This window comes from Penicillium citrinum (assembly GCF_028827155.1).
Source record: "Penicillium citrinum strain IBT 23319 chromosome Unknown utg000009l:1.0-4274883.0:1.0-4276374.0, whole genome shotgun sequence".
Lineage (NCBI taxonomy): Eukaryota > Fungi > Ascomycota > Eurotiomycetes > Eurotiales > Aspergillaceae > Penicillium > Penicillium citrinum.
In genome coordinates this window covers 3,216,287-3,240,167 of record NW_026622694.1, presented here as the reverse complement: position 1 = coordinate 3,240,167, position 23,881 = coordinate 3,216,287, and the positions used below count along the sequence as shown (strand labels likewise).

The 23,881-nt window shown below is 47.7% G+C and overlaps 12 protein-coding genes across 12 annotated transcripts; 7 read left to right on the top strand and 5 right to left on the bottom strand.

Moving 5' to 3' along the window:
* Positions 1 to 476: 476 nt before the first annotated feature.
* On the top strand, positions 477 to 1,648 carry N7469_010688 (acylglycerol lipase; the record flags this gene model as incomplete). The annotated part of the gene is made up of 4 exons (XM_056649593.1): positions 477 to 542; positions 597 to 651; positions 731 to 800; positions 913 to 1,648. The coding sequence occupies 4 exons, from the start codon at positions 477 to 479 to the stop codon at positions 1,646 to 1,648; spliced, it is 927 nt and encodes a 308-aa protein (XP_056496724.1).
* A 197-nt stretch (positions 1,649 to 1,845) lies between these two features.
* Positions 1,846 to 3,371, bottom strand: N7469_010687 (tRNA (adenine-N(1)-)-methyltransferase; the record flags this gene model as incomplete). The annotated part of the gene is made up of 4 exons (XM_056649592.1): positions 1,846 to 2,832; positions 2,902 to 2,972; positions 3,037 to 3,183; positions 3,254 to 3,371. The coding sequence occupies 4 exons, from the start codon at positions 3,369 to 3,371 to the stop codon at positions 1,846 to 1,848; spliced, it is 1,323 nt and encodes a 440-aa protein (XP_056496723.1).
* Positions 3,372 to 3,620: 249 nt separating this feature from the next.
* On the top strand, positions 3,621 to 4,675 carry N7469_010686 (putative Phosphoserine phosphatase; the record flags this gene model as incomplete). The annotated part of the gene is made up of 6 exons (XM_056649591.1): positions 3,621 to 3,708; positions 3,769 to 3,782; positions 3,836 to 3,912; positions 3,971 to 4,273; positions 4,334 to 4,482; positions 4,539 to 4,675. The coding sequence occupies 6 exons, from the start codon at positions 3,621 to 3,623 to the stop codon at positions 4,673 to 4,675; spliced, it is 768 nt and encodes a 255-aa protein (XP_056496722.1).
* Positions 4,676 to 5,079: 404 nt separating this feature from the next.
* Positions 5,080 to 6,959, top strand: N7469_010685 (metallophosphoesterase family protein; the record flags this gene model as incomplete). The annotated part of the gene is made up of 3 exons (XM_056649590.1): positions 5,080 to 5,181; positions 5,242 to 6,629; positions 6,695 to 6,959. Exons 1-3 carry the CDS (start codon positions 5,167 to 5,169, stop codon positions 6,957 to 6,959), a joined length of 1,668 nt encoding a protein of 555 aa, XP_056496721.1. The 5' UTR covers positions 5,080 to 5,166.
* Positions 6,960 to 7,254: 295 nt separating this feature from the next.
* N7469_010684 (FAD-dependent oxidoreductase) lies at positions 7,255 to 8,711 on the bottom strand (the record flags this gene model as incomplete). Its single annotated transcript, XM_056649589.1, has 3 exons — positions 7,255 to 7,708; positions 7,848 to 8,239; positions 8,451 to 8,711. 3 exons carry the CDS (start codon positions 8,709 to 8,711, stop codon positions 7,255 to 7,257), a joined length of 1,107 nt encoding a protein of 368 aa, XP_056496720.1.
* Positions 8,712 to 9,705: 994 nt separating this feature from the next.
* N7469_010683 (uncharacterized protein) lies at positions 9,706 to 10,784 on the top strand (the record flags this gene model as incomplete). Its single annotated transcript, XM_056649588.1, has 3 exons — positions 9,706 to 9,944; positions 10,008 to 10,307; positions 10,361 to 10,784. 3 exons carry the CDS (start codon positions 9,706 to 9,708, stop codon positions 10,782 to 10,784), a joined length of 963 nt encoding a protein of 320 aa, XP_056496719.1.
* A 655-nt stretch (positions 10,785 to 11,439) lies between these two features.
* Positions 11,440 to 12,632, bottom strand: N7469_010682 (GATA transcription factor LreB; the record flags this gene model as incomplete). Its single annotated transcript, XM_056649587.1, has 2 exons — positions 11,440 to 11,483; positions 11,546 to 12,632. 2 exons carry the CDS (start codon positions 12,630 to 12,632, stop codon positions 11,440 to 11,442), a joined length of 1,131 nt encoding a protein of 376 aa, XP_056496718.1.
* Positions 12,633 to 13,317: 685 nt separating this feature from the next.
* Positions 13,318 to 17,505, top strand: N7469_010681 (MRX complex DNA-binding subunit; the record flags this gene model as incomplete). The annotated part of the gene is made up of 4 exons (XM_056649586.1): positions 13,318 to 13,337; positions 13,505 to 13,595; positions 13,662 to 17,435; positions 17,497 to 17,505. The coding sequence occupies 4 exons, from the start codon at positions 13,318 to 13,320 to the stop codon at positions 17,503 to 17,505; spliced, it is 3,894 nt and encodes a 1,297-aa protein (XP_056496717.1).
* A 420-nt stretch (positions 17,506 to 17,925) lies between these two features.
* Positions 17,926 to 19,074, bottom strand: N7469_010680 (Rad1/Rec1/Rad17 family repair protein; the record flags this gene model as incomplete). The annotated part of the gene is made up of 1 exon (XM_056649585.1): positions 17,926 to 19,074. The coding sequence occupies one exon, from the start codon at positions 19,072 to 19,074 to the stop codon at positions 17,926 to 17,928; it is 1,149 nt and encodes a 382-aa protein (XP_056496716.1).
* A 168-nt stretch (positions 19,075 to 19,242) lies between these two features.
* On the bottom strand, positions 19,243 to 19,644 carry N7469_010679 (OST5 family protein; the record flags this gene model as incomplete). Its single annotated transcript, XM_056649584.1, has 4 exons — positions 19,243 to 19,288; positions 19,346 to 19,400; positions 19,459 to 19,488; positions 19,542 to 19,644. The coding sequence occupies 4 exons, from the start codon at positions 19,642 to 19,644 to the stop codon at positions 19,243 to 19,245; spliced, it is 234 nt and encodes a 77-aa protein (XP_056496715.1).
* A 214-nt stretch (positions 19,645 to 19,858) lies between these two features.
* On the top strand, positions 19,859 to 21,480 carry gcnE (histone acetyltransferase GCN5; the record flags this gene model as incomplete). The annotated part of the gene is made up of 7 exons (XM_056649583.1): positions 19,859 to 19,880; positions 19,940 to 20,031; positions 20,094 to 20,147; positions 20,238 to 20,446; positions 20,502 to 20,616; positions 20,675 to 21,382; positions 21,460 to 21,480. 7 exons carry the CDS (start codon positions 19,859 to 19,861, stop codon positions 21,478 to 21,480), a joined length of 1,221 nt encoding a protein of 406 aa, XP_056496714.1.
* A 760-nt stretch (positions 21,481 to 22,240) lies between these two features.
* On the top strand, positions 22,241 to 23,412 carry rgsB (uncharacterized protein; the record flags this gene model as incomplete). The annotated part of the gene is made up of 2 exons (XM_056649582.1): positions 22,241 to 22,398; positions 22,455 to 23,412. The coding sequence occupies 2 exons, from the start codon at positions 22,241 to 22,243 to the stop codon at positions 23,410 to 23,412; spliced, it is 1,116 nt and encodes a 371-aa protein (XP_056496713.1).
* Between the last annotated feature and the right edge of the window lie 469 nt (positions 23,413 to 23,881).

Genomic DNA, 23,881 nt, shown 5'->3' with positions numbered 1-23,881 from the left:
TTGGGTATTCTGCTGATATTACTCGGTTTCATCTCACCTAATCTCTAACGTCATCTGAAATGGTCTCACGACGTTTAGGGCGGGGTTGGTGTTCAGGTGGAACAGGTGCCGGAAGGGCTCTGTGGTGTTGCTCTTTGAATACTGTTTCTGTGTGTTTGAATCGGCGATAGGAGTTGTCTGATCAATGTTCCGCCATACTTTCTATCCATTTGAGAATAGAGCATGGTCTTGTCTCATCAAATCATTCTAAAAAGTAGATTGTAAGCAGAGAAAGATTGGCAAATCTCGTCAGTAGAAAGGGAATGTAGATGCCCTTGAGTTAAATTGTGTAGTGTCTGATTAGTAGGATATGTTCAACTGGAATGCTGACGGCATGGGATATCACATGTCAAGTCGGTCAAGCTGATCAGCATATCAGGTGCGCTAGAACTTCTCCATCAACACTTACTCTCAACAACATATCATCAGTCTCAAGCATGTCCACCGAAGAAGGAACTCATACATTGCCCGATGGGTTGAAGGCCTACTCCAAAACCTGGAAGGTTGGTCTAGTTGATAAATCTGCTTGAAGATGAAATCTTAATCCATATTGCCAGACAAACGGACCGCCTCGCGCCATCCTGGCGTTCTTTCATGGCTTCAGTGATCATTGTAAGTTCCTTACAATAAATGGCAGCAGTCTGAGGAAAGAAAATCATAATTTCAAACCCAGTAATTCTAACCTGGCCAGGCAATACCAACTATGATCTATTTCCAACTCTCGCCTCATCCGGCATCGAGGTGAGAGCCTTTGACCAACGGTGAGTATCGCAGATCCCTTCACCAGGACAGATACCAGATATTTAAAGCATTTGTCCCCATCATATTAGCTGGCGAAGAGGTTTAATGAAGGCCAAAAACTGACCGAACCAGAGGCTGGGGTCGCACATTTAATGGCCTGAAAGACCGCGGCAACACTGGCAGCACAGCAGTTGTCCTCGACGACATGCATTCATTCCTCACCAGCATCGCCCCAGAAGCCGAGGCCCAGGGTATTCCTCTCTTCCTGGCAGGCCATAGCATGGGCGGCGGCCAAGTGCTCAACTATATACTGCACCCAGACTCGCCATACCGCCGAGCTGGTTCCCAGCCTAAACTTGCAGGTTTGCTCGTGCTTTCCCCACTCATCGGACTGGATCCAGCTTCACGTCCATGGACCATCACTATCATGGCCGGACGTGTGGTCGCGCGAATTCTCCCTCGACAACAGCGTCACTGTCCCCTCAATACATCACATGTATCCCGAGATAAACAAGTGGTAGCTGACTTCAGGGCCGATGACCTGTGCCATGAGATGGGAACTTTCGGTGGATTAGCTGGTATGCTGGATCGTGGTTTGTGGCTTGAGGGTCTCTCCAAGAAACAGCTGGAGGGTGTGGATTTCCTGCCTATCTGGTTTGCCCACGGAGACCAGGATCGTATCACTAGTTACCCGGCTACAAAGCGCGTGGCTGAATTGCTTGCGGAAAAGGGCGATGTCACTTTTGCTTCTTATGAGGGGGGTTATCATAAGTTACAGGCCGATCTACCTGAAACCAGAGCGCAATTCTCGCGTGATGCTGCGAATTGGATTCTTGCTAAGGCTGAAGGAAGCCAGGCGAAGCTGTGAATATGAGTACTTGGCTGTCACTAAGATAATTTGATTGAACATAGTTTTTGGGTTTGCAATGTTGATAGTTTGGTATTGCTTATGGTACATTGGTGATGTTACATTTTTGACAAGATTATGTTAGTAGTATACATGCTTTTATGCAAGAAGTGTATCATGAAATGAACTTGAAGATGCTTGGGGTATATCATCAAAGATCACCGACTGGGAAGATCTTCAATTCGTCTCCAGATTCCCACAAAGCCGCCACCCATGGTACGCAACCCGACTTTAGGTCGACAGACCATAACCATTTCATCCTCTTTTGACGGTACCTGGGTGGCGAGTATCTCGGTTGCTTCTTCCGCGGACTCCAAGGCCTCGTCTGAGTCAGTCTCAACAGATGGACTCCACGAGGCAGGATCAGCTCCAGACTTCTTTGTCGCGAGTCGGACGTCCCATTGTCGGCCACCAGAGATTCCCATCCCAAGCTCTACCACCTTCTCTTGAACCAGCGACAGATGGTGCTGACGTATCAGACGCACGCAATCACCAATCTGGGTAATACTCGGCACGAAAACAATGAGGAAGCCATCACGTCTCAGCATAGGTGCAACATGCGGAATGCGAAGCTGCGCTGATGGCATGTCTAGAATGGCATGAGAGAGGAATGGCTCGACTGAGCTCTGTCCTGTCAATGAAGATAAGACGCCAGTTTTAGCCCGTCGTTTCTTCTGCTCTGCAATCCAGTTCTCAACGGGGCCAACGTAGAAATCAACATCTCCACTATACATTCCGCGTCGGAAACCCTGTACGTTCTTCTCTGCGAGCTTGGAGAATTTAGCCGAAACGTCCACTGTATGAATGACAGCATTGCGTTGTGCTCGCCAGGCATTCCATTCCTCCTGCACTGTATCGATCTCGGCCTGGGCGTTTTGAGAAGAGTGACTCCCCTCAGCCTGCTCAGAGTCCTCTTCTCCTGGTCGATTCGTTCTATCTTCGAGGAATTGGATTTGCGATTTGGATGGCCGAGGCGGCGGTGTAGTATTAGCGGCGTGGATGGCACGAGCAAGGTGAAGAGTTAGGGAGCCATGTCCAGTGCCGGATTCGAGTATCTCTATCGGAGGTTCTTCTGTACCTTCGGCTGGGGTATTCGGATGGAGATCGAGAAGGGAGACAATCAGGTTGGCGTCGTGTGGGTAGATCTAGTATTATGAGCAATTGTCCTGGCTAGAATTCTTCCGAATTGTCCAAGCTGGGGGGGATGCGCGTACCGGTGTCACATGGCGAGGCGTCAAGGCAACATATTCATCTAATGTTGGGAGGCTTGGTCGAACTTCAGGCCCTGTTCCAAGATATATCGCGTCAATCGTCATCGCCATCATAGATGTATTGGAATTCCAGCTTACCTCTGTGAGCCTGCACAGTATCCCAAACACGGCCTCCAATAACACGATTGTGGTCCAAATGTCCTCGGCGCAGATTGGTCTTATCCCCCTTTTTCAATGGCTTGGTCAATACCGGCTGCTTATTGTGTAGCACAATGCGATCGCCCTCTATATATTCTCTATCAGTTCTGTTCATGGCTTTGGATTTGGAGGGAATACTTCGACCGGGCCTGCGTACCTCGAAAAACAGAGAAATCTGGGTCAAAAGACCTCGGTCTTTGGCCAATATTCCGAGTAGGACCACTTACTGGCGTCACACCCAGCAGCCGTCGCAATGACTGGAGGAGACGAGCCATGATTGAGAGCTAAAGATATCCTGAATGGGAAAATCTCCTGCCGCGACCAAAACCCGCGGGAGACCCACAGCGAGTTCCACTCCCCGAGTTCCCCCCCCCTCGCCGCTCACCGGGGAGACCCCTCCATTTAGGTATTTCGACTCTTCCTCTTCGCAATCGTTGACCCAAACCTATTTCTTGATCCTGTGCCTGCTGTTAACTGGCTAATAAAAATCTCGCGACTTACATTTCTCTCAAGTCTCTATCACAATGGGCTCTACGGCGCTTCCTTACATGGCGACTCAGCCAAAGGTGATCTTTTTCACCGATTTTGACGGGACGATCACCGTTGATGATAGTAAGCATTCTTTCTAAAGAAATTGGTTAGAACAGACGCTAACGAAAAGCATTTCTCTAGGCAATGATTTCATGGTCCGTATTTCGTGCGCGCTGCCGCAATTCTCGACTGACCGGATTTCCCATAGATTGACAACCTTGGTTTTGGCCGCGAGCGCCGTCAGCAGTTGAACGAGAAGGTCCTCGACGAGACCCTTGGTTTCCGGTAGGACTAACAGAGCTATATCCATATCAAGATGGTTTTTGCTGACCTCGTATATTAGTGACGCTTTCCGTGAAATGCTTGGTAGCATCAAGACTCCCTACGACGAATGTATCGCAACACTCTTGAAGAACATGAAACTGGACCCATACTTCGAGAAGTTCTACTACTGGGCTCGTGACAACAATGTGCCCATTGTCATTCTGTCGTCTGGGATGAGGCCCATTATTAGTGCGCTGCTGGAGAAGTTTCTCGGCCACAAGCCCGGTGACCACCTTCACATTGTCTGCAACGAGGTGGTAAGTCGCGATGGCAAGGATATCAACAGCGAGGGTGGTTGGGAAATCAAGTACCATGATGACAGGTATGTTATATTATTCAAAACATTTCTCAGTGCAATAACTCACATTCCACCCATTTCTAGCCACTTCGGCCACGACAAGTCTTTGGAGATCAAGCCCTACGCTGCTCTGCCTGACGGTGAACGCCCAGTTCTCTTGTATGCCGGTGATGGTGTGTCCGATTTATCTGCTGCTGCGGAGACCAATCTCCTGTTCGCCAAGGCTGGAAAAGGTAAGTTGGCCCAAATATGTCAGCGTAAGTGGTTTGGAATTCTCACAAGCTTATAGATCTGGTGACTTTCTGCGAACGCCGAGGCATGCCTTACACTACCTTCAAGGATTGGTCTACTATTCTTTCGACCACCCAAGATATCCTCGCTGGTAAGGTGTCACCAGCTGATGTTGCCACTGGCAAGTCCGCATAGACTAGTAGAAGCGCACCTACATACATAGATTTGGGCAGGGGATATTGTAAATGAGTCGGCCATTTTTTGATGGTCAGCGACCAGTATTTAGAGATGATTTAGATGATTTAATGGTATAAAACGGTATAAACATAGAGCACCTTGAACAGAAGACTGCAATAAATTTCGAATGAATAAAATAAATGAATAGATTCAAACTTGATCCATCCAAAAAAATCCAAAAAAGGGCGATTTTCCGGCTGGACCCTTCAGGAGTTGAGAGTGACCGCCTTGCGGGTCCAAGCGTGGTTTAGACTCGACGGTCAAAGTTGTTCCAAAACAACCACTTGTTTGATCATCTTTCTGTATAACTTCATGGCTCTGTGAGTTGACCTGAATTTAACGGTCTTCTCGTGGCCTAGATTGTGAACCCTTTGACGTGGGGGACACCATGCGACACTGCACCTCCCGGCTCTTGACCAAGTCCTTGCCAGGGTGATATTAGCTCCATCATGGCCCGCCGACTCGTATGTCTCCTCTTGTCGATTTCTTGTGAATTATGTCTAATATTGATCCCATTTCCTTAGGTCCGAACGGGCGTACAGCTCGGCTTACTTGTTTCATTCGTGCTTCTTGTAGTTTTGTTCCTCGATAATCGATTCCGTGTCCTCCCCGAGTCCATCCATGGCCACCTGCCTATGCACTACTCCGGATATGTGATCACCGATGTCACAGTCATCAAATGCTCATCGCTCAATCCTTTCTCGACTTGTTCATCGGATCTCGACGCCTGGCACCGCGTCCGTAAGGATCTCTATCTGCGCTCAGGCTGGACCTCAACTGCCTATATTCAATTCCAGCGCAAGAAAGAGGAGGAGTTGGGCCCCGATGATCGAGTCGTGATTGATTTGAAAATTAGTCGACTCACTCCAGCGACCGATTATACTGCTGCCAATAATGCCAAGGGAGAGGTCGAGTCCTGGGAATCGCGGCCAGGTGGCATTTGGTTAAAACGAACCTCATCCCGCCATGCCAGTGATTCAGAGAAGGCTGTGACATATATTGATGTTCTTTTTGGTGCCGATGCCGTCGACCCGCGCCCAAACTGGGAGGTCAAAGATACCCCCTTGCTATTAGATGGCTGGACGGAACGGTTAGAAACTCGTCTTAGTATCCGACGCGGAAACCCCACCAAGAGCAAGAGACCTACCCCGAGGATCAACGAGAATGGGAAGTTCAAAGTGATGCAATTGGCAGATCTTCATCTTAGTACTGGTCTTGGTGACTGTCGGGACCCTGTCCCCGCAGAAATCATTCCTGGGCAAAAGTGCGAAGCTGATCCTCGAACCTTGGAGTTCGTGGAGCGCCTCCTTGATGAAGAGAAGCCAGATATGGTTGTTTTCACTGGTGATCAGGTAAATGGGGAAACATCCCCTGATGCCCAGAGCTCCCTCTTCAAATCTGTGAAACTTCTCGTCGACCGCAAAATCCCGTATGCAGCCATTTTTGGTAATCACGATGATGAAGGCGACCTCAGCCGGGCACAGCTCATGTCCATCTACGAAGATCTACCCTACTCTCTTGCAACCGCAGGCCCTGAAGATATTGACGGAGTCGGGAATTACATTGTCGAAATCCTTGACCGCGGCAAGAGTCAACACTCTGCCCTCACCTTTTATCTCCTTGACACTCATTCCTATTCCCCCGATGAACGCCAATTTAGAGGATACGATTGGCTCAAACCGAGTCAGATTCGTTGGTTCAAAAATACAGCCCAGAGTCTGAAAAAGAAACACCAGGAATACTCCCACATTCATATGAATGTTGCTTTTATTCACATTCCATTGCCCGAGTATCGAAGCACAGACAGGTATTGGAAGGGGCAATGGAAAGAAGCACCAACTGCGCCTGGATTTAACTCAGGCTTCAAGAATGCTCTCGAGGAAGAGGGCGTTCTATTCGTAACCGGTGGACAGTAAGTTATAACCCTTTCTTTTCTCCACTCACTCCACCCGCAGCTCATACTCACATGGAACGTAGTGACCATGCCAATGATTATTGCATGCTGGAGCAGGATGTCAATGACAAGCCTAGCCTCTGGATGTGCTACGGAGGTGGTGGCGGTCTCGGTGGCTACGGTGGTTACGACAACTACGTTCGACGGATACGCTTCTTTGACTTCGATATGGGACCCGGTCGTGTCACGACATACAAACGCCTCGAATGGGGTCAAACCGAAGATAAACTCGATGATATGATGATTGTCGACGGGGGTGCCGTTAAAGGCTCCAGTGAAACATATTAAGAAACAGCATCTTACTTCCATTCTTTGTTCTTTGTCTCCTTTTTTTCCGCGTCTTTACAGGGGCTCTGCTCTGATCATACTGTCTTTTCTGTGCGTACGGCCGTCCGGTTCAATCTGTACATATATTTTCTTTTTCTCTTGTTTCTTTTGCCCCGTTACCTGCAAAAGGTCGGCGTCAGATAGGCGTCTATCTTGGATTGAATATCTCATCATTTCTCGTCTCTGAACTTTGGGGATTCCGTAGAGTTTATAGTGAATTATAGTATTTTGGCTGAGCAGCCATTGTGTCAGGCCATTACCACCATTTCTCGTAGAAGATTCGCCGTTCATCTCTGTCATCGAGAATCACCTTCAAACGATCGATCATCTCATCCGTCATATGAGGCGGTCCGCAAATATAAGCCACCGTCTTCATATGCCCATCTGTTCCTGTAATTGACGAGCGAAGGTCATCCTCATTGATTCTTCGTGGATGAATAGCAAGATCAGCGGGGTCCCTAGTAGACTCTGGCTGGGAAGAATTGAGATTGGTTAAAAATAGGTGTAGAGATATCCGGAGCTTTTTGGATTGCGACTGTGCGCGAACGATGTTTCGAAGCCGAGAAAGGAACAGAATCTGTTCTAAATTTGCCTCTTTTGACGATTTCTCGACCCCATTCGGCAACCGGCTGGAATAGAGAAAGTGAATGTTGAGAGGGTGAGTATCCAAGGGCTGGCTGTTCAGATGCGATAGGATGGAGACGAGGGGACTGGTGTTCATATGTTAACGCTTTGGGTCCGATACTTATCGGGGATCATGAACACTACAAGGTAGGTATGTAGTTATCTTGCAGTGTTCACATGTACAAAATTCAAGTTGCACTGAGGGGGGACGATAAGGCTGCATACTTGATACCAACACCTCCAGCAATGAAAATAACATTTCTAAGTTCATGAAGATCAACACCAGTAGGTGGCCAAACAAAGCTCCCGCCGACGCGAATATTGATCTCCTTGCCGAGGATATCATCCTTTGGTTTCCATAGCCATGCTGCCGGTGGGTTGGCAGGGGATTTCTGAACAGCAAGTTCAACGTATGGAGCCCGGCTTTCTGATATGATACTAGTAGATATGCCCGTCTCTTCGCTACCAGCCATTGGCCCCGCCGGTGGCTCAAGCGATGGTAGAAGTTGAGCATCTGCAGGGGTGGAAGTGATAGTAAACCCGCCCGCCTGGGAAATAGATGGGATGTGAACATCTAGCCATTGACCAGGAAGGAAAGAAAACGGCTGCTGGGTATCCTGGATATTGAGGAATTAGTGAATTGTCGGTTTTTTGAGACCATCTGCACATGTACTAGTATTCTTCGTATGAAATACGATCTATATATCTTGTACAATTGATGATTCCTCAATGATATTCACGTAGCCTCGATTGAAGCTGAGGACTTGAAAACCCTCCATTCAATTCTCTCCATGGCAACACTCCTAAATCGAAAGGGCAAAGACTTACATTGTCTCCCTCAGAAGGAATGGCCAACTGCAATAGTCGAACGGAAGGGTTAACTTGCTCCACATGTGACAGACGCACAGGATACAGACGGTTCTGCCGGGGCTCTGCCGCCGTGCGAAGTTCGTGCGGGATGGAGTCTTCCCGTTGAGTGCTCATTATTCTGGGGTCCTCCCGATGGAACCGTCTTCTTGTTCGTCGAGGTTGGCCTAGACGAAGCGCTAGTTGCTGGATTGGTCGGTGGTACGGTCGGAAGCTTCTCATTAGACCCTCTTTGAATGTAGTGGGGATGCAAAGGATAGCCGAAGACAAGGATGTAGATGTGCCCGGACAATGGGAGTCCAAATCACACCCAATTGAATTAGCGGTAGATATGTGGGTGTGAATTGGGATGTTGTAATGAGAGGTTGAGGTTGAAGTTGAAGTGATGGACCGGACCACATGACTTCCACTTTATTATACAACGTCAAAATCCGTCATCTACACTGCTTCTTCATCAATACTACTACAACCATGCTCTCCGATTTCAATACATAAGAGAAATATTGACGGATATCTCAAACATCTATTATCTGGAGCTCATGCCATATCTCAGCCCATAGATGAGGCCATTCTTCCACAAGCTGTACACAAGTACATACTTGGTCAAGATGCATGCAAGAGGATCACGCACAAACTTGACATCCCCACCACAGCGTTTCGCCAAGTGCTGCTTGTTGCCATGCAGCTAGACCGAATTTGAGAAAGTTGAAGTTCTCTGCGGAGTAGTCGTGCTGATCCGCCTTCTCATCACACTCACTAGTGTGTGACGACTAGCATCTCACATCCCGATTCTGTCATCCTATTGGTGCTACAACCATGTCGGGTTGCTGGTGCTGGCGCTTTGCCGCCAGCAAGCATTGGTCAGACGCATTTCTCAGACACACTGCCAGGGCTTGCTGCATGCGTTCGCTTTGCTGATTCGTGCCCCTCTCTGCAGCTCGGCCATGGGCAACAGAAAAGGTCGACCGTCTGCCCTCGAGGCAATATCTAACGCCCATCTTCCAGATCGCCCAAACTTGCACTGTTCTGATCTTGTCTCCTCTCTTTGCGAAGTAGCTCTAAACACCAGAGTTTTACATGCGAAGAACTGGAGGTCTCAGCCAGCCGGCCTGGCCAAATCGCAGCAGTGTACTCAATTAATATCGTCGTCGCTCGCCAATCTTGAAGAAAAAGTGTTTCAGCTGGAAATCGATCGTGCTCGCTAGAGACCCCCAAAATGCAGTTCTTCTTTCCAAGACAACATCGTCACTACAAGCTGACGCACTGGCTTATGGCCGTCGAGTTCCCCTTCGTGGTCGTCATCTTGACCTTAACGGGTATTGCATCACACAATCTGTATCGGTCATTACTTTGGCAAGATGGTGCCGACAATGGCTTCAACAGTGCACCAGACGAGGCGTTATATGCTGCCGCTAACCACCGGCCTTACTCGGCGCCCATGGTCTGGTCATCATTGTATGTTTAGAATGAGTTTTATAACGAGAGCCTGTTGTGAAATACCATCTAACCGCAAAATAGTATCACCAACTACAACCTCGTGATTGGTGTCCTCAGTACATTCATCTTGATTGTCAAGTTACCGCTTCATTCCATGCATATATTCTTCCCTCCTATTGCGGCGACTGTCCATGGAGCTCTGTTCATACTTTATATCGTGTCGGCTCGATACCAAGCTGGCAGCGACACCTCGGATCCCAAGCATCCCCAACCGGGAGCTCCATGGTATATCGCGAAAAGCTGTAGCGTCGCCGCTCACCAGACAAATATTGGATACTGCAAACAAGCAAAGTCGCTCTTTGCTATTACCGTCATTGTTATGTATGTATATCTGACGGAAGTTCCATGAATTCTATAGCTAATTTTTCTGGCAGTATTATCTATGCCGTTGAGTTCGGTATCAGCGTACACTCCTGCTTTATCACAGAAGAAGAGAAGGCAAAGGTCTTGGAATTAAGAGAGGAGAAACGCATAGAGAAGGAATTCGAGGAAGAGGTCCTGAAATCACCCAGCATGGCCCCGATGTCAGCCGGAATGATCCCTCGAACCCCCGGCTTCCCTCCTCTCACCGTTCAACCTATTGCGAGACACGGCGCCCCGATCTCACCATTCACTCCGCGTCATTTGGCCTTCAACCGCCTCGGAAATGGCAGCACATCGTCAGACCTTCCACTAAGGGACAACTCCAGTATGCCAACTCCTCAAATACCGTCTCAGCCGCAGACAATAGAAAGCCAGGCATCGCCAAGCCAACCAATGTACTTCCCGCCACCCCCAAAGAAGGCAACGAAGAATTGAATTATTCATGCCTATGCTTCCTGATTTTTTGACTCCTATGATACCAACTTTCTTTTTTTTTCTTACCATGTTTCTCTTTTCTGGCCAATACCCCCAGAAAATGAACCGATCTCTCATCTTTGAGACACTCTTCATGAAAAAGACATGCGCAAGACACAATGGTCTTTTGTAGCATCAAAATCCGCCCAGTACATATCATTTGACGGCGTTTTAACATGATATTAGTCCAGCTTCAGAACCTGAATACTATGTCCTAATTATTGAACAATAACATTGACGAAATTATAAGAAAGAAAATGAGGTGCAATGGATCTATCACATCGTATGCTAATAATCCATGCGCGTAGAAAGTCACATTAACAGAGAAAATGGCAATTATGTACATTGCGAAATTGATTGAAAAGCAAAACAAGTCATGACTTCATTGAATACTGGCGGTTAAGATTGAGCTTTCCACCGGCCAAATATATTGAATAAGGCATAAAATACCAATTATCGAGAAATTGTCAATCAATCCGCAATCGACGGGACACCGAGCGTTGGGAGTAAATGAGATGGGTATCCTGAAAAGATCGAAGACAAGGCAAGAAGAAAATGAATATGATGACTCCCCACTTGTTATGAATCCAAAAGTCTAGAAGTATCAAGAAGAGGATTATGTAGACTCTTGACGCTTCTTTTCCTTTTTAGACCAACGTACTAGAACAGAAAAGAACAGGTTAGCGGTCCCCTCGAAGCTAAGGGCTGGGTATTTGACTCACATCCACATGCATTGCAGAGTGTTTTAGGACCACCAGGTCCCTTTCTCCACTCGGGCGAGTCTGCTGTACCACAGTCGCCGCAGACATGCTGACCCTTCAGTCTCTTTCGGCGGTCGCCCTCTTGAACATTGCGCGCTTGGTCTGCCGCTGTAGTGATGTCGATATCACAATGAACGAGCCTACCTTTATTGAGACCGGTACTGAGGCCCTGTGATCGTTCGCCGTCCCCGTAGTAGAGACCAGTCATGACTTCGATGCCATCAATATGCGAGAGATGTTGAGCAGCCCGTGACGAATCATCTGTAAAGAACTCATGAGGGTTCTCATCAGAAGAGTCCGAATTAGGAGCAACAGTTTCAGTTGACTCCTGATCGCTTAAAATCACCTGATTGGAGGTAGGTGGGTTCTCATTCAACGGCCTACTACCCGCCTCAGGTTTGCCGTAGGAGACTCGTGTCATGTTTGCTTCTTCCACTTCCTCCTGTTTGAGCTTTGCAATTTGCTGGACTAGACGGGCATTTTCAATCTTATGCTCCAGAAAGGAGTCGAGAAGCTCCGAGTTTTTGGTAGGATAAGGCCGGCATGTCAGGAAGAAGCCGGTGCAGCGGTCTTGGCTCGACCCATTTCGCCCCTGTGTTACATTGAGGTTCGCGATGTGTGGATGTCCATGGATCTCGATTAGGCCATATGTGTTGTTGGACTTTTGAAATCGCACATGAGTTCGAAGCGGTTGTTCAGATACGACTGACTCGCTCATGTCGCGGAGAAAGATGTGTTTGTCATCATCATGAATATATTGGGTAAGGAAAGTGCCCTCGAACTGTTTCGCTGCACGGCCTGTGATTTGTTTGGCTGATGGCGACATATATTTGATGCGACCTTCAGCGTTGAGGAGAACAAGCATGTCCTTCATTTCCTCTAGAACGCGCTGGATCCACCCCGGGTCGTTCTGGGCACCATACCCCGTTTGCTGCTGACCTGCAAACCCATAGTGGCCATAGGATCCTGGAGCGTTTTGTTGGTGGGCAGGGTAGCCTAGACTTCCCTCGTTGGAGCCAGATCGAGATGATGAGGCGGGTAGGGGCATGTTGGTGTAAGACTGTTGTTGGCTCAGTGCCATATCGAGAAGAGCGTCAAGATCGTATAGTAGAAGCAAAATTCAAAGTTACCACTGGGCTGGAATCGTTATCGTAATATGCATTCAGTGTCAAAGAGGCCAACGTTCAGGGACCGCGAGAGATCGACGGACGTTTTCCCTGGAGAGGTATCAGGAACCAGAGCCGATATAGATAGGTGGCGAGAATGACCATTCTTAGCTAGCGCGGGAGGTCGGGGCACTGAATCCGCGAAGCCTACAGTACAGTACTCAACCCAAGACTTGACTTCTATCGTGCGCCAATCGCATGAATAACCTGAAGTGAGGTGATGAAAGATTGAAAAGCAGGAAATCTGAACCGGTCCACTACAATTGACAGTCGCTCGCCGATCCTGTGGGGATTGTTTCTGCTTAAGTAACTCTCGCAAGTGGTCTACTCCCACGTGACTTCGTGTCGCGGAGGCGCGACGAGCGACGAGTGGAGAAGCTCGATGCATCACAAATCCACGGGCGAACCGAGCACACTCAAGGACGGCTGGAAAAGTACTGGATTGAACCCACGTTAGATGAGTGGGTGGCGAGGCTACGACCATCGCAGTTTGTGAGGTTTTGGAGTGCCCATTATCCTGGCTGATCCAAAATGTGAGTGCGGAGCATTCCCCGCTAACCTTTGACCATGCTGACGATGCAACAGGTGTAAGTGTCGTCTAGTCAGCCATAACGTTGATCGACTCTGACTCGAGAAACCTCAAATATACAGCGAAGATTGATAAACTCTCGATATTGGGGTATGGTATTTCATAGATAGCCAGGACGCCATTATTAAAAGGTGATACACTAATCTATTATGCCTCGATTTATAGAGTTCGCTCCTTCGATAACACACGCAGTGAGACTATTCAATTCCACACCCCACTGACTCTCATTGTTGGATACAATGGCTCGGGCAAAACAGTATGATATGACCTACTGGAGCGATACGGGCTCACTCTGGACAGGTCCGAGGCTGACAGCAACTAGACCATCATCGAATGCCTGAAATACGCTACGACGGGTGACCTCCCTCCAAACAGCAAAGGCGGAGCTTTTATTCACGATCCGAAGCTATGTGGTGAGAAAGAAGTGCTCGCACAAGTGAAACTTTCTTTCAATGGCACCTCTGGCGCAAAAATGGTTGCCACGCGCAGCCTCCAGCTTACGGTCAAGAAGACCACGAGGCAACAGAAAACATTGGAGGGACAACTAGTGATGGTGAAGAATGGCGAGCGTGCATCCATCTCGTCGCGAGTTGCTGAGCTGGACCAGATAATGCCGCAATACCTTGGTGTTTCCAAAGCGGTTTTGGATTCTGTCATTTTCTGCCACCAGGACGAAAGTCTATGGCCAATGAGCGAACCTTCGGTATTGAAGAAAAGATTCGATGAAATTTTCGAAGCCATGAAGTATACGAAGGCAATCGACAACATTAAAGCCCTAAGGAAAAAGCAGAATGAGGAACTGGCCAAATTCAAGATCATGGAGCAACACGCTAAGGAAGACAAAGATAAAGCAGACCGAGCAGAAAAGCGATCCGTTAAGCTCCAAGATGAAATTGAGGTGCTGCGCGAGGAAACTCGACAAATGTCTAAAGAGATGCGTCGCGTTTCAGAGTTAGCCGATAAGGCCTGGAGAGAATCTGAAAGCTATGCCCAGGTTCTGGGAGCTCTCGAGGGGAAGCGAATTGAGGCTAAAAGCATTGAAACGACCATCAACAATCTCAAACGACATCTAGTGGAGCTTGATGATTCTGACGAGTGGCTTGAATCCACCCTGGAGCAATTCGAGACAAAACAGCTCGAGTATCAACAGCAGGAAGAAGCTAAGAAAGAGGGCTATATGGACCTCAAAGATCAGATCGACCAAACCCGACACCGACTAGGGCTCAAACAGACAGAGAATGGTAAATATGAAAATGACAAGGCCAATTTCGAGCGTCAGATGCAAAGGCGCCAAAATATGATTACTGAGATAGCTCGTGGAAATAATATCCGCGGAGTAGGTGATAACATGGAACAAGGAGACGTGGATTCATTTATGCAGAAGATTCGACGTCTGCTGCGTGAACAAAATCAGACACTTGACAAGGCGAAAAGAGAGGCACAGAAGGAGCTTCGCGAGGTTCAAGATTTTCTCAATGAGGTTGGACAGAGGAAGTCTGCCCTCCAGGAAACTAAGAATGCCGCGAAGAGACAGATCTCAGCGAACGACGGCGAAGCAGCCACATACCAACGAAAGCTGAATGAGATCGATGTTGATGAAGGCATACAAAGCTCATTGGAAGCCAAGATAGAAGACATCAGCACAAGTCTTGACCATGCAAAGAATCGAGCGGTGGCTTCTGCCTGGGACCAAAAGATCCAAGATGTCAATGACCAAATACAGGACCTGGAAGATGAGAGCCTGAGATTGAACAGCGAACTGATCGAGTCCTCGAAAAAGGCCAAGGAGCTAGCTCAACTTGATTACCTCAAAAAGGACGCCAAGGAGAAGGAGCGAAGTTTAGAGACCATGAAGGGTGCCCACGGCGATCGCCTTTCAAAAGTCGTTGGGTCGGACTGGCAACCCAACACTCTAGAACAAGACTTCCAGCATGTCATTACCGCCGAGTCTAAGCAGTTGGCCGACGCCGAGAGAGACCGAGATTGCGCGAGCCGGGAACTCGAACAAGTGGAATTCAAACTGAAGAACGCGAAGAAAAATCTGAAGCAGCGCCAGAAAGACTTCGATGAATACGCAAAAGAGATCAACGAGGTCATTCAGGAAGATCCTGCGGAATACCCTGAGATTCTCAAGACACGCCAAGCGACATACGACCTTGCGCGAAAAGACGCTGACCAATTTGCCGGATTGGGTACATACCTCACCAACTGTCTTGATGCAGCAAGGCAAGTCAAGACATGTCGAACTTGCCAGCGTCCATTCAAATCCGAAACAGAGCTTCAAACCTTTACCAGAAGAATTGAAGCTCTCGTGAAAAAGGCAGGTGTGGATGCTGAGGATGAGACACTGAAGGAGCTCGAGGAAGAGCTCGCAGCTACGCGCGAGGCCAGCACATCATACGATTCATGGGTCCGTCTCAAAGAGACCGATATACCAGAGCTGGAGAAGGAGGAAGAAGAATACGAAACGCAACGAGACACGCTTCTTGATAAACTTGAAAGACACGATCGAGCTGTTAGCGAAAAATCCGAAAGCAAGCAAGACGTTGAAGCCCTTGCTAAGACAGTTAGCACTATCATCAAATATGATGCTGACATCAAGACAAGCATGTCAAAGATCGAGGAGCTTTCAAGTAAGCAGCAGGACCTTTCGAGCAACCGTACTTCGGACGATATTCAGGATGAGCTCAAGGCTGCGAACGAAAGGTCTCGCGAGCTGAAGAAATCCCTGACGTCTCTCATAGCCGAGAAGGAGCAGACACAAACTGAGATTAACAAGCTGGAGCTTAAGCTCAGGGACATCCGTGACCAACTCAATAATGCGAAATTCCAATTAGAAAAGAAAGCCGATTTACTTGTTCGAATTGAAGAGTACAAGAAGCTGAATTCCCAGCAGCGGGAAGTCATTGACAAGGCCGAGAAAGACATCGAAAGCCTTTCGCCCGAGCTACTGCTGGCTCAGGCTCGCTATGATGATATCAGCCAGCGAGCTGATATACGCGAACGAGATCTGCAGCATGAGATCAACCGTGTCTCCGAGAACATTCGCCAGCTCGATCTTGCAAATGACGATATCAATTCATATATTGAGCGAGGTGGTCCGGGCCAACTGGAGCAGAGCAACCGAGAACTAACTCAAATCGAAGAAGAAATTACAAAGCTCGAGGCTGAACAAACCGAGATCACACGAGAGATCAACAAGATTTCTGCCCAGCTGAAAGACAGCGAGAATACGAAACGGCAATACTCGGACAATTTAACATACCGCCAGGCTACTCGATCCCTAGATAAGGTCATGGAGGAGGTCGGACAGCTGGAAGAGCAAAATGCCGAGGTCGACCGCAGCCGATTTAAGCAAGAGTCAGAACGCTGGACTCGTGAACACAACGCCCTGGCCGCCAAACAAGCTAGCAAGATGGGCGAAATGAAGTCCAAGGATGATCAGTTGATGCAGCTTTTGGCTGACTGGAATACGGATTACAAGGATGCATCATCCAAATACAAGGAGTCTCATATCAAAGTCGAAACCACAAAAGCTGCGGTAGAGGATCTGGCACGCTACGGAGGGGCTCTTGACAAAGCAATCATGCGTTACCATGGACTCAAGATGGAAGAGATCAATTCAATTATTGGCGAGCTTTGGCAAAAAACATACCGCGGAACAGACGTCGACACGATTCTCATACGATCTGATAACGAGAATGCCAAAGGTAATCGCTCCTATAACTACCGGGTCTGCATGGTCAAGTCGGGAGCGGAGATGGACATGCGCGGCCGCTGCAGTGCTGGTCAGAAGGTGCTGGCGAGTATTATCATTCGTCTGGCACTCGCAGAGTGTTTTGGCGTTAACTGTGGTCTCATCGCTCTTGACGAGCCAACCACAAATCTTGATCGTGATAATATTCGCTCGCTTGCCGAGTCTTTACACGACATCATTCGTGCTCGTCAGCAGCAGTCCAATTTCCAGTTGATTGTCATTACCCACGATGAAGAATTCTTACGCCATATGCAATGCGGAGACTTCAGTGACTACTACTACCGTGTTTCTCGGAATGAGAAGCAGAAATCAATCATCGAAAGGCAATCAATTGCTGAGGTATGTCTCTAATGATACTAAGTTGTCGATCGATCTGCTCATACTGACATTCCAACTAAAGGTCATGTAATCTTATCACTTTCAACGAAGCGCTCTCAATCTTAATCCACAATAGTACATTTAGCGTCAATCCAGAAAATCATTGCTCGTATCTAGGAATTGATGGTCGAAACGACCATACTGATGTAACCTATTCTCTACTTTTAGGGATTTGTAGCTACGCAATGCACCAACCGGGGTCATTTGCTTCAAGCACTAGTGATTGAAATAGACGAACAGATGTTCGTCTATTTCGGCTATCTGAAGAGAGCAAAACTTACAATTTACAGTGGTAACTGCTAGTCTATCTCATTAGGGCCATCAAAAGAACCATAGATGTACGATTTTCAGAATGTTGGAGAGTTCACTGTGTTATATGATACTTCATCTGTATTTGTATACTCGGTACATCTTCTCAATGGCTGGTCGTCATCTTTTGGTAGAGAAAGGGTTATTCATCAGTAATCGGTACATCCAACTCAGCGTCCTCTTCATCGAGCAAAGGTACGAAGCGAAAATCCACAAAGCACACTGGGCCTGAAGGGGCCTTTAGACCAGCACCGACAGGTCTACCGACGGAATTATGATCATCCAGTTCGATCATGAACTGCAGGCTAAGCACACCTTGTCGATCGCCCCGGATACTAACTTTATTTGCAACATTCATTGCGCGTGCTGCTTTTCTGATAAGAGCAAATCGATAGTTTTGCCTGATCCTGTCCCCCATTGAAGATGGCGGAGACACCAAGAATGTCTCAGTAACAGTCGGTGCTAATTTAGCCCTGGTTGCACGCGCGCGCGATGAGCCATCGTCAGCCAAGATTTTGTTAGTTTGGGATTGGGCTCGATTGACATCGCCAACAATTTCGTTATGCTGGTCAGCTGAAAATTCCACCGTTGACTCGCTGAAAGGACCACCGGCTCCCGAGAGCGCAAAATAGGGCTCTCGTGTTGCACATGCGGACAATTTGAGGACAGTGGGTGTTGACGAATCAAGCTCGGCAATGGCGTTGTGTAACCAAGCTGACCGCATGATGATTTTCATAATTATGGCATCGCGTTGGAGAGGGATGTCGGTCTCATCTTCCGGCTCGTAGGTCACCAGTTCACAAGTCGTTTTGACACCGAATTCACTAATTGTGATGCTCAGAGGACTGCCATGCTGGGCATATTGCAAAGTACATGAGCGGTCCATAAGCAATGACGGGGCACTGAAGGCACTTGACGCAGGGTTTGTTTGAGGAAGATTGGTGTCGCGAATTCCGTTAGGCTCGTTAGGGTCGTTGATGCCGAATATTCTCAATGTATCGAGAAGTGCAGAGAGTGAGACGACGAAATGCGGATAGGAAGCCTCGTCGGAGGAATCATCTTGTCCATTTGATTCATGATTGCTCATGTCTGATTGCTGATTGAATGTATAGCTGTTGAACAGGGATTTGTCAAGGAAAGCTAAGCCTTGAATGACGCGGCCTTCTTCGACCGAGAATCGTAGGCCACTGGGGGTAATTTGGACCGTTGCCTTAGGTGCAAAGCCAATGCAGGAGAGTAGAGTATAGAGGTGATGAGCATTATTGGAGACACTGGTGAACAATGGCTCCATTATTGCAATTGATCCGGCGACGGGAATAGCGAGAAGTATAGGCGGCAGAAGAATTTTTTGAGGTCACAAAAATGATTATGACTTGGGAGGTTCTAGCAGTACAGATCCCTTTGAATTCCCTGCTTATCGTACATGAAAGGAAGAGAAAGAGAGTAGGGGGGTATCACGTTAAACATATACACCGACGGCACAGATCATGAATACAGATCCGAAACTAGCAATTAGAAAAATTGTCAGACGTAAATATACCCATGACACGGTATAAACTCACCCGAAGAGTACGGCAGCTGGCAGACCGACAGACGCGAGGCTAACAAATGAGCGATCTGTTTAAAAGGTTAGACAATTGAATTGAGATTTCTCGCAGCCAAAGTAAAGGCTTACTCAAACCGAAAAGTCCGGTAAAAATGACCGCTATAATGGTGTTAGAAAGAAGTCACTTGATGTACGTGGCCAGTTGTCCGTACCGACTAGAAGTAGATTGAAGCCAACGAAGAATTGACTATCCTTGGGCACAATAGGTTGAAATGGTGATGCGGAGGCTGCCTCCCAAACCTCGTTCAAAGACATGAGTGATAATATCGTCGTGATGGGATGATTAAGAGTGCAATGGAGAAGAATAGTAAGCTCCAAGACCAACGGGGTCAACGTGAATGTCCGCCGAGACGACTGGGCTATCTGGCCGATTGACCCGGACCAACAATTATCCGCGCCGAACTCCGGGGCATCCCAATATCACCGAGGAACGCGATCATGGTCAGTGTTCCTCTAAGTCATCTCCATCATGGCTGTCAATTCACCAAAGAGTGAGTTACACGGAACATTCACTATATGCTAGCACATGGTTGACATTTTCCATTCCTAGACTCCAAAAGGAAAGCTTCGGAGGAAGTTGCCTCCCCAGATTCGCAACAGCAAGCTAGCAAGAAAGCGCGCACTGATTCACCTGAGAAAGAGGTTTGTCACTTCACATTATCAGCTATCTCAAGCTCGTACCTTGCTAATTATTCACGACTTAGGAGGATGGGCCATCGCAAAAACCCCCACTACGCATTGTGCCCTTCCCAGAAAAGGTAAGCCCTCTTGTTTTCGATACACCGTTGCTCGCGACAACCCCGCGCACATACAACAAGAAAATCTCGTTTTCTAACGTTGCGATTTAGCCGGCCGTCCTCGAAGAACGTCGTGGAGATATCGAGTTTCGCGTTGTCAACAATGATGGATCGCACGACAGCTTCATCGTCCTCACGGGCCTGAAATGTATTTTCCAGAAACAGCTTCCCAAGATGCCCAAGGACTATATCGCACGACTAGTATATGATCGGTCGCATCTATCTATCGCAATTGTGAAACATCCGTTAGAAGTGGTTGGGTTCGTATGAGAGCATGTGAAACACTTGCAGTAGACGCTAACTTGGCTTCGTCAGAGGAATCACATATCGCCCATTTAATAGTCGCAAATTTGCTGAGATTGTGTTCTGTGCTATTTCCTCTGACCAGCAGGTCAAAGGCTATGGTGCACATCTTATGTCCCATTTGAAGGTATGTTCGTGGTACATTCCGCAACAACCAGGCTCTGAGACTCATATCCCATGTGCAGGATTATGTCAAAGCTACCTCACCTATAATGCACTTTCTAACATATGCCGACAACTACGCCATTGGATACTTTAAAAAGCAAGGGTTCACCAAGGAAATCACATTAGACAAATCTATTTGGATGGGTTATATTAAGGATTACGAGGGAGGTACTATCATGCAATGTACCATGTTACCGAAGATCCGTTACCTTGAAATGGGCCGCATGCTTCTGAAGCAGAAAGAGGCCGTCCAAGCAAAGATTCGTGCCTTCAGCCGGTCACATATCATCCACCAGCCTCCCAAGGAGTGGAAGAATGGCGTCACCAAAATCGATCCCCTCTCTATTACTGCCATCAAAGAATCTGGATGGTCTCCCGATATGGATGAATTGGCCCGCCAGCCACGCCATGGGCCGAACTATAACCAACTATTGCATCTACTTAACGATATGCAAAATCATAGTGCAGCTTGGCCATTTACCCAACCTGTCAATCGTGATGAAGTTCCTGATTACTATGAAGTGATCTTGGAGCCCATGGACCTCTCTACCATGGAAGAGAAACATGAGAAGGACATGTACCCCACTCCACAAGATTTCATCAAAGATGCAATGTTGATCTTCGACAATTGTCGACGTTATAATAACGAGACCACTCCATACGCGAAGAGCGCCAACAAACTCGAAAAGTTCATGTACCAGCAGATCCGAAATATTCCCGAGTGGTCGGTAAGTTCAAATTTTCAAATATCAGAGGCTTCCTCTTCTTCCGTACTTTAAGCATACGCTAACACATCCTTTTCTAGCATCTGGGCGAAGGCCACTAGGTTGTTTTACTGATTGTTTGTTTCATTTGCGAAGGTGTTTAGATGAAATGGCGTTAGGAGGCTGGAAGTACTTGGTTTTAGCAATACCCTATGATTTAAATATAAGGAGCATAAGAAGCAAACGGTGTTATGAAACATGAATCTGATGGCATTCTGAATGAATCGAATACTATATACGAGAGTAAAGCTTCCCCCTTATGATGCAATCCTCTTCAAAGCGCGGTTGACAGGTGGGCCCGGAAGAATGTTAATGCGGTGTTGTTTCATCTCCGAGAAATCCAATCCAAATCTTTGAGGCTGGGCGATCGTCTTGTTGACCTCACCCTTGCCCTGACTGAGCCTGGTCTCTTTCGTTTCTTTTTTGGTCTTTCTTCATGGGCTTGCTGTACTTTCCTGAATCCTCTTAATTATCGTCTGCTGTAGAGCGGCTGTTGGTCAGGACTACGCGACAAAAAGTACGGTCCCAGGGGCTTCTCCTATCTGAACAACATTGCGTGTCCCGCGACACCAGATTCCATTCTTTTCACACCCTCCTTTTGGATAACACACAAGACTTTCGTTCTTCTTCTTTTTCTTTTTCTTTTTCTTTTTCTCGTTTCAACCTATCTTAAAGACACTTCGAACACTTTCGACATTCAATTGTGCTCCGTTGCTACGCCATTCAACACGCTCTCGACCCCCTTTTGCGGCCCCGCCTCGATTTATTAAACGTTGACCGCTGAAATATTCACCCGAAATCAATCGACAACAAATCACCAAAATGGCGTCTCCGGATTCGTTCCTTGACGTGGAGCAGCGCAATCGTCTGCCCACTCTCTTCGAGGTGCTCAGTCGCCGCACACTCGCACCTGTCGATCTCTTCTCCTTTTACATTTACATGCGAGACCAGCAGCGCTCAGTGGATTATTTGGACTTCTGGTAAGACATTTGACTATCGCAATCGTTGGCAGACTTCTCATCAATTTGTTTTCTAGGTTGGATGTTTCACAACACATGTCTCTGTGTCGGCATTATGTACGAGAGCTTCGTCGTTCCGTTCTTGTCGCAACCCCAGATATCGAGAGAGCCGACAGCAAACGATCCTCTGCCATGCTAGAGAACCTTGAGAATTTGGGCGACATTCCGTTGGTGGAGGCTGGACCTTCACGTCTTCAATCGAACGAGAAGGATAGGGACGCTGACCACCGTCTCTCTGCTTTCCTTCGTTCTGAGGGCGCCACTTCCTCTCACTCACCACAAAACAGCATTGGATCACAGTCAGCATATCAAACTCGATCCAATGATCCACAACCACGCCCCAGTGATGGTACCCGGAACGGAGACTCGAACTCTCCTGGACATACCGTGGCTCGCAATGATATCCGTGCCAGCGCAGAGAAGATTCTCTATACATACCTCCTTCCCGGCTCTGAGCGAGAAATTATTCTTCCGGAAACCATGGTTTCCACCATCATCAATCTCATTGAAGACGATAACCGCGACGATCCCGAAGTATTCGACCCCGCAAAGGATTACGTTTTCCAGGCCATGGAGCGTGACGCTTTCCCGGGATTCTTGCAGGCCAAGGCTCTGGGAAACCTTGTTCCTCTCAGCATCATCGCTCGTCTGGCCTTTGCTCTTATTAGCTTCGGGGGTGGATTCTGGGGTGCTTTCTATGTTGTACTCCGCAACAAACCTCGTGACATACGATGCTGGGTCATCCTGCCATTCGCCGTGGCAGCCTACTTCATTGTCTCCTATCAGTATAAGATCGACCCTGCCATGGCATTCATTGGCTACAGCGAGTACACATTCATGAACTGGGCTCCAATTCGTGAACCCTACGTCCGAAAGCTCCTCAACAAACGTGCCCTAGTCACTGCGGCAATTGCATTCCTGACGGCGGCTGCCTTGAGTATTCTTTTCATCTTTGTTCCTGGCACCATGCTTTAAATCAGTTTCTCTTCGCCTTAATGATCGAAGCCACCAATCCCGTCTTTTATCTAATTCTTGTCAACAAAGCGCTTCCAGTGACTGCATTCTGCATACCGGTGCTCCGTTGGAATGAATATCAAGCCGGCGTCTGGCCCCCCCCAGTTCTTACTTGCTTCTGCGAAGCATAATATTCCAATAATCATTACGGTTCGCTTGACAGTCTGGCCTTAAGGAGACTGCAGTTGCGCCGAGTATGATTTTATCCTATTCCTCTCCCCCACCGCCGACATCTGGCGACTACGCGCCTTCTCCTTACCGTGTCCATATTCGTCATATCTTTTGCTGTTAACATTCTACCAATACCCCTTCTGATATTCAACATTTTTTTATCTCTTGTATCTATGTTCTCTACGAGTGTGGCCGCTAGGGCTTTACGAATACAAATCTTGTTTTCTAAGATAATAAAACCGATGAAGAGCTGCTTTGA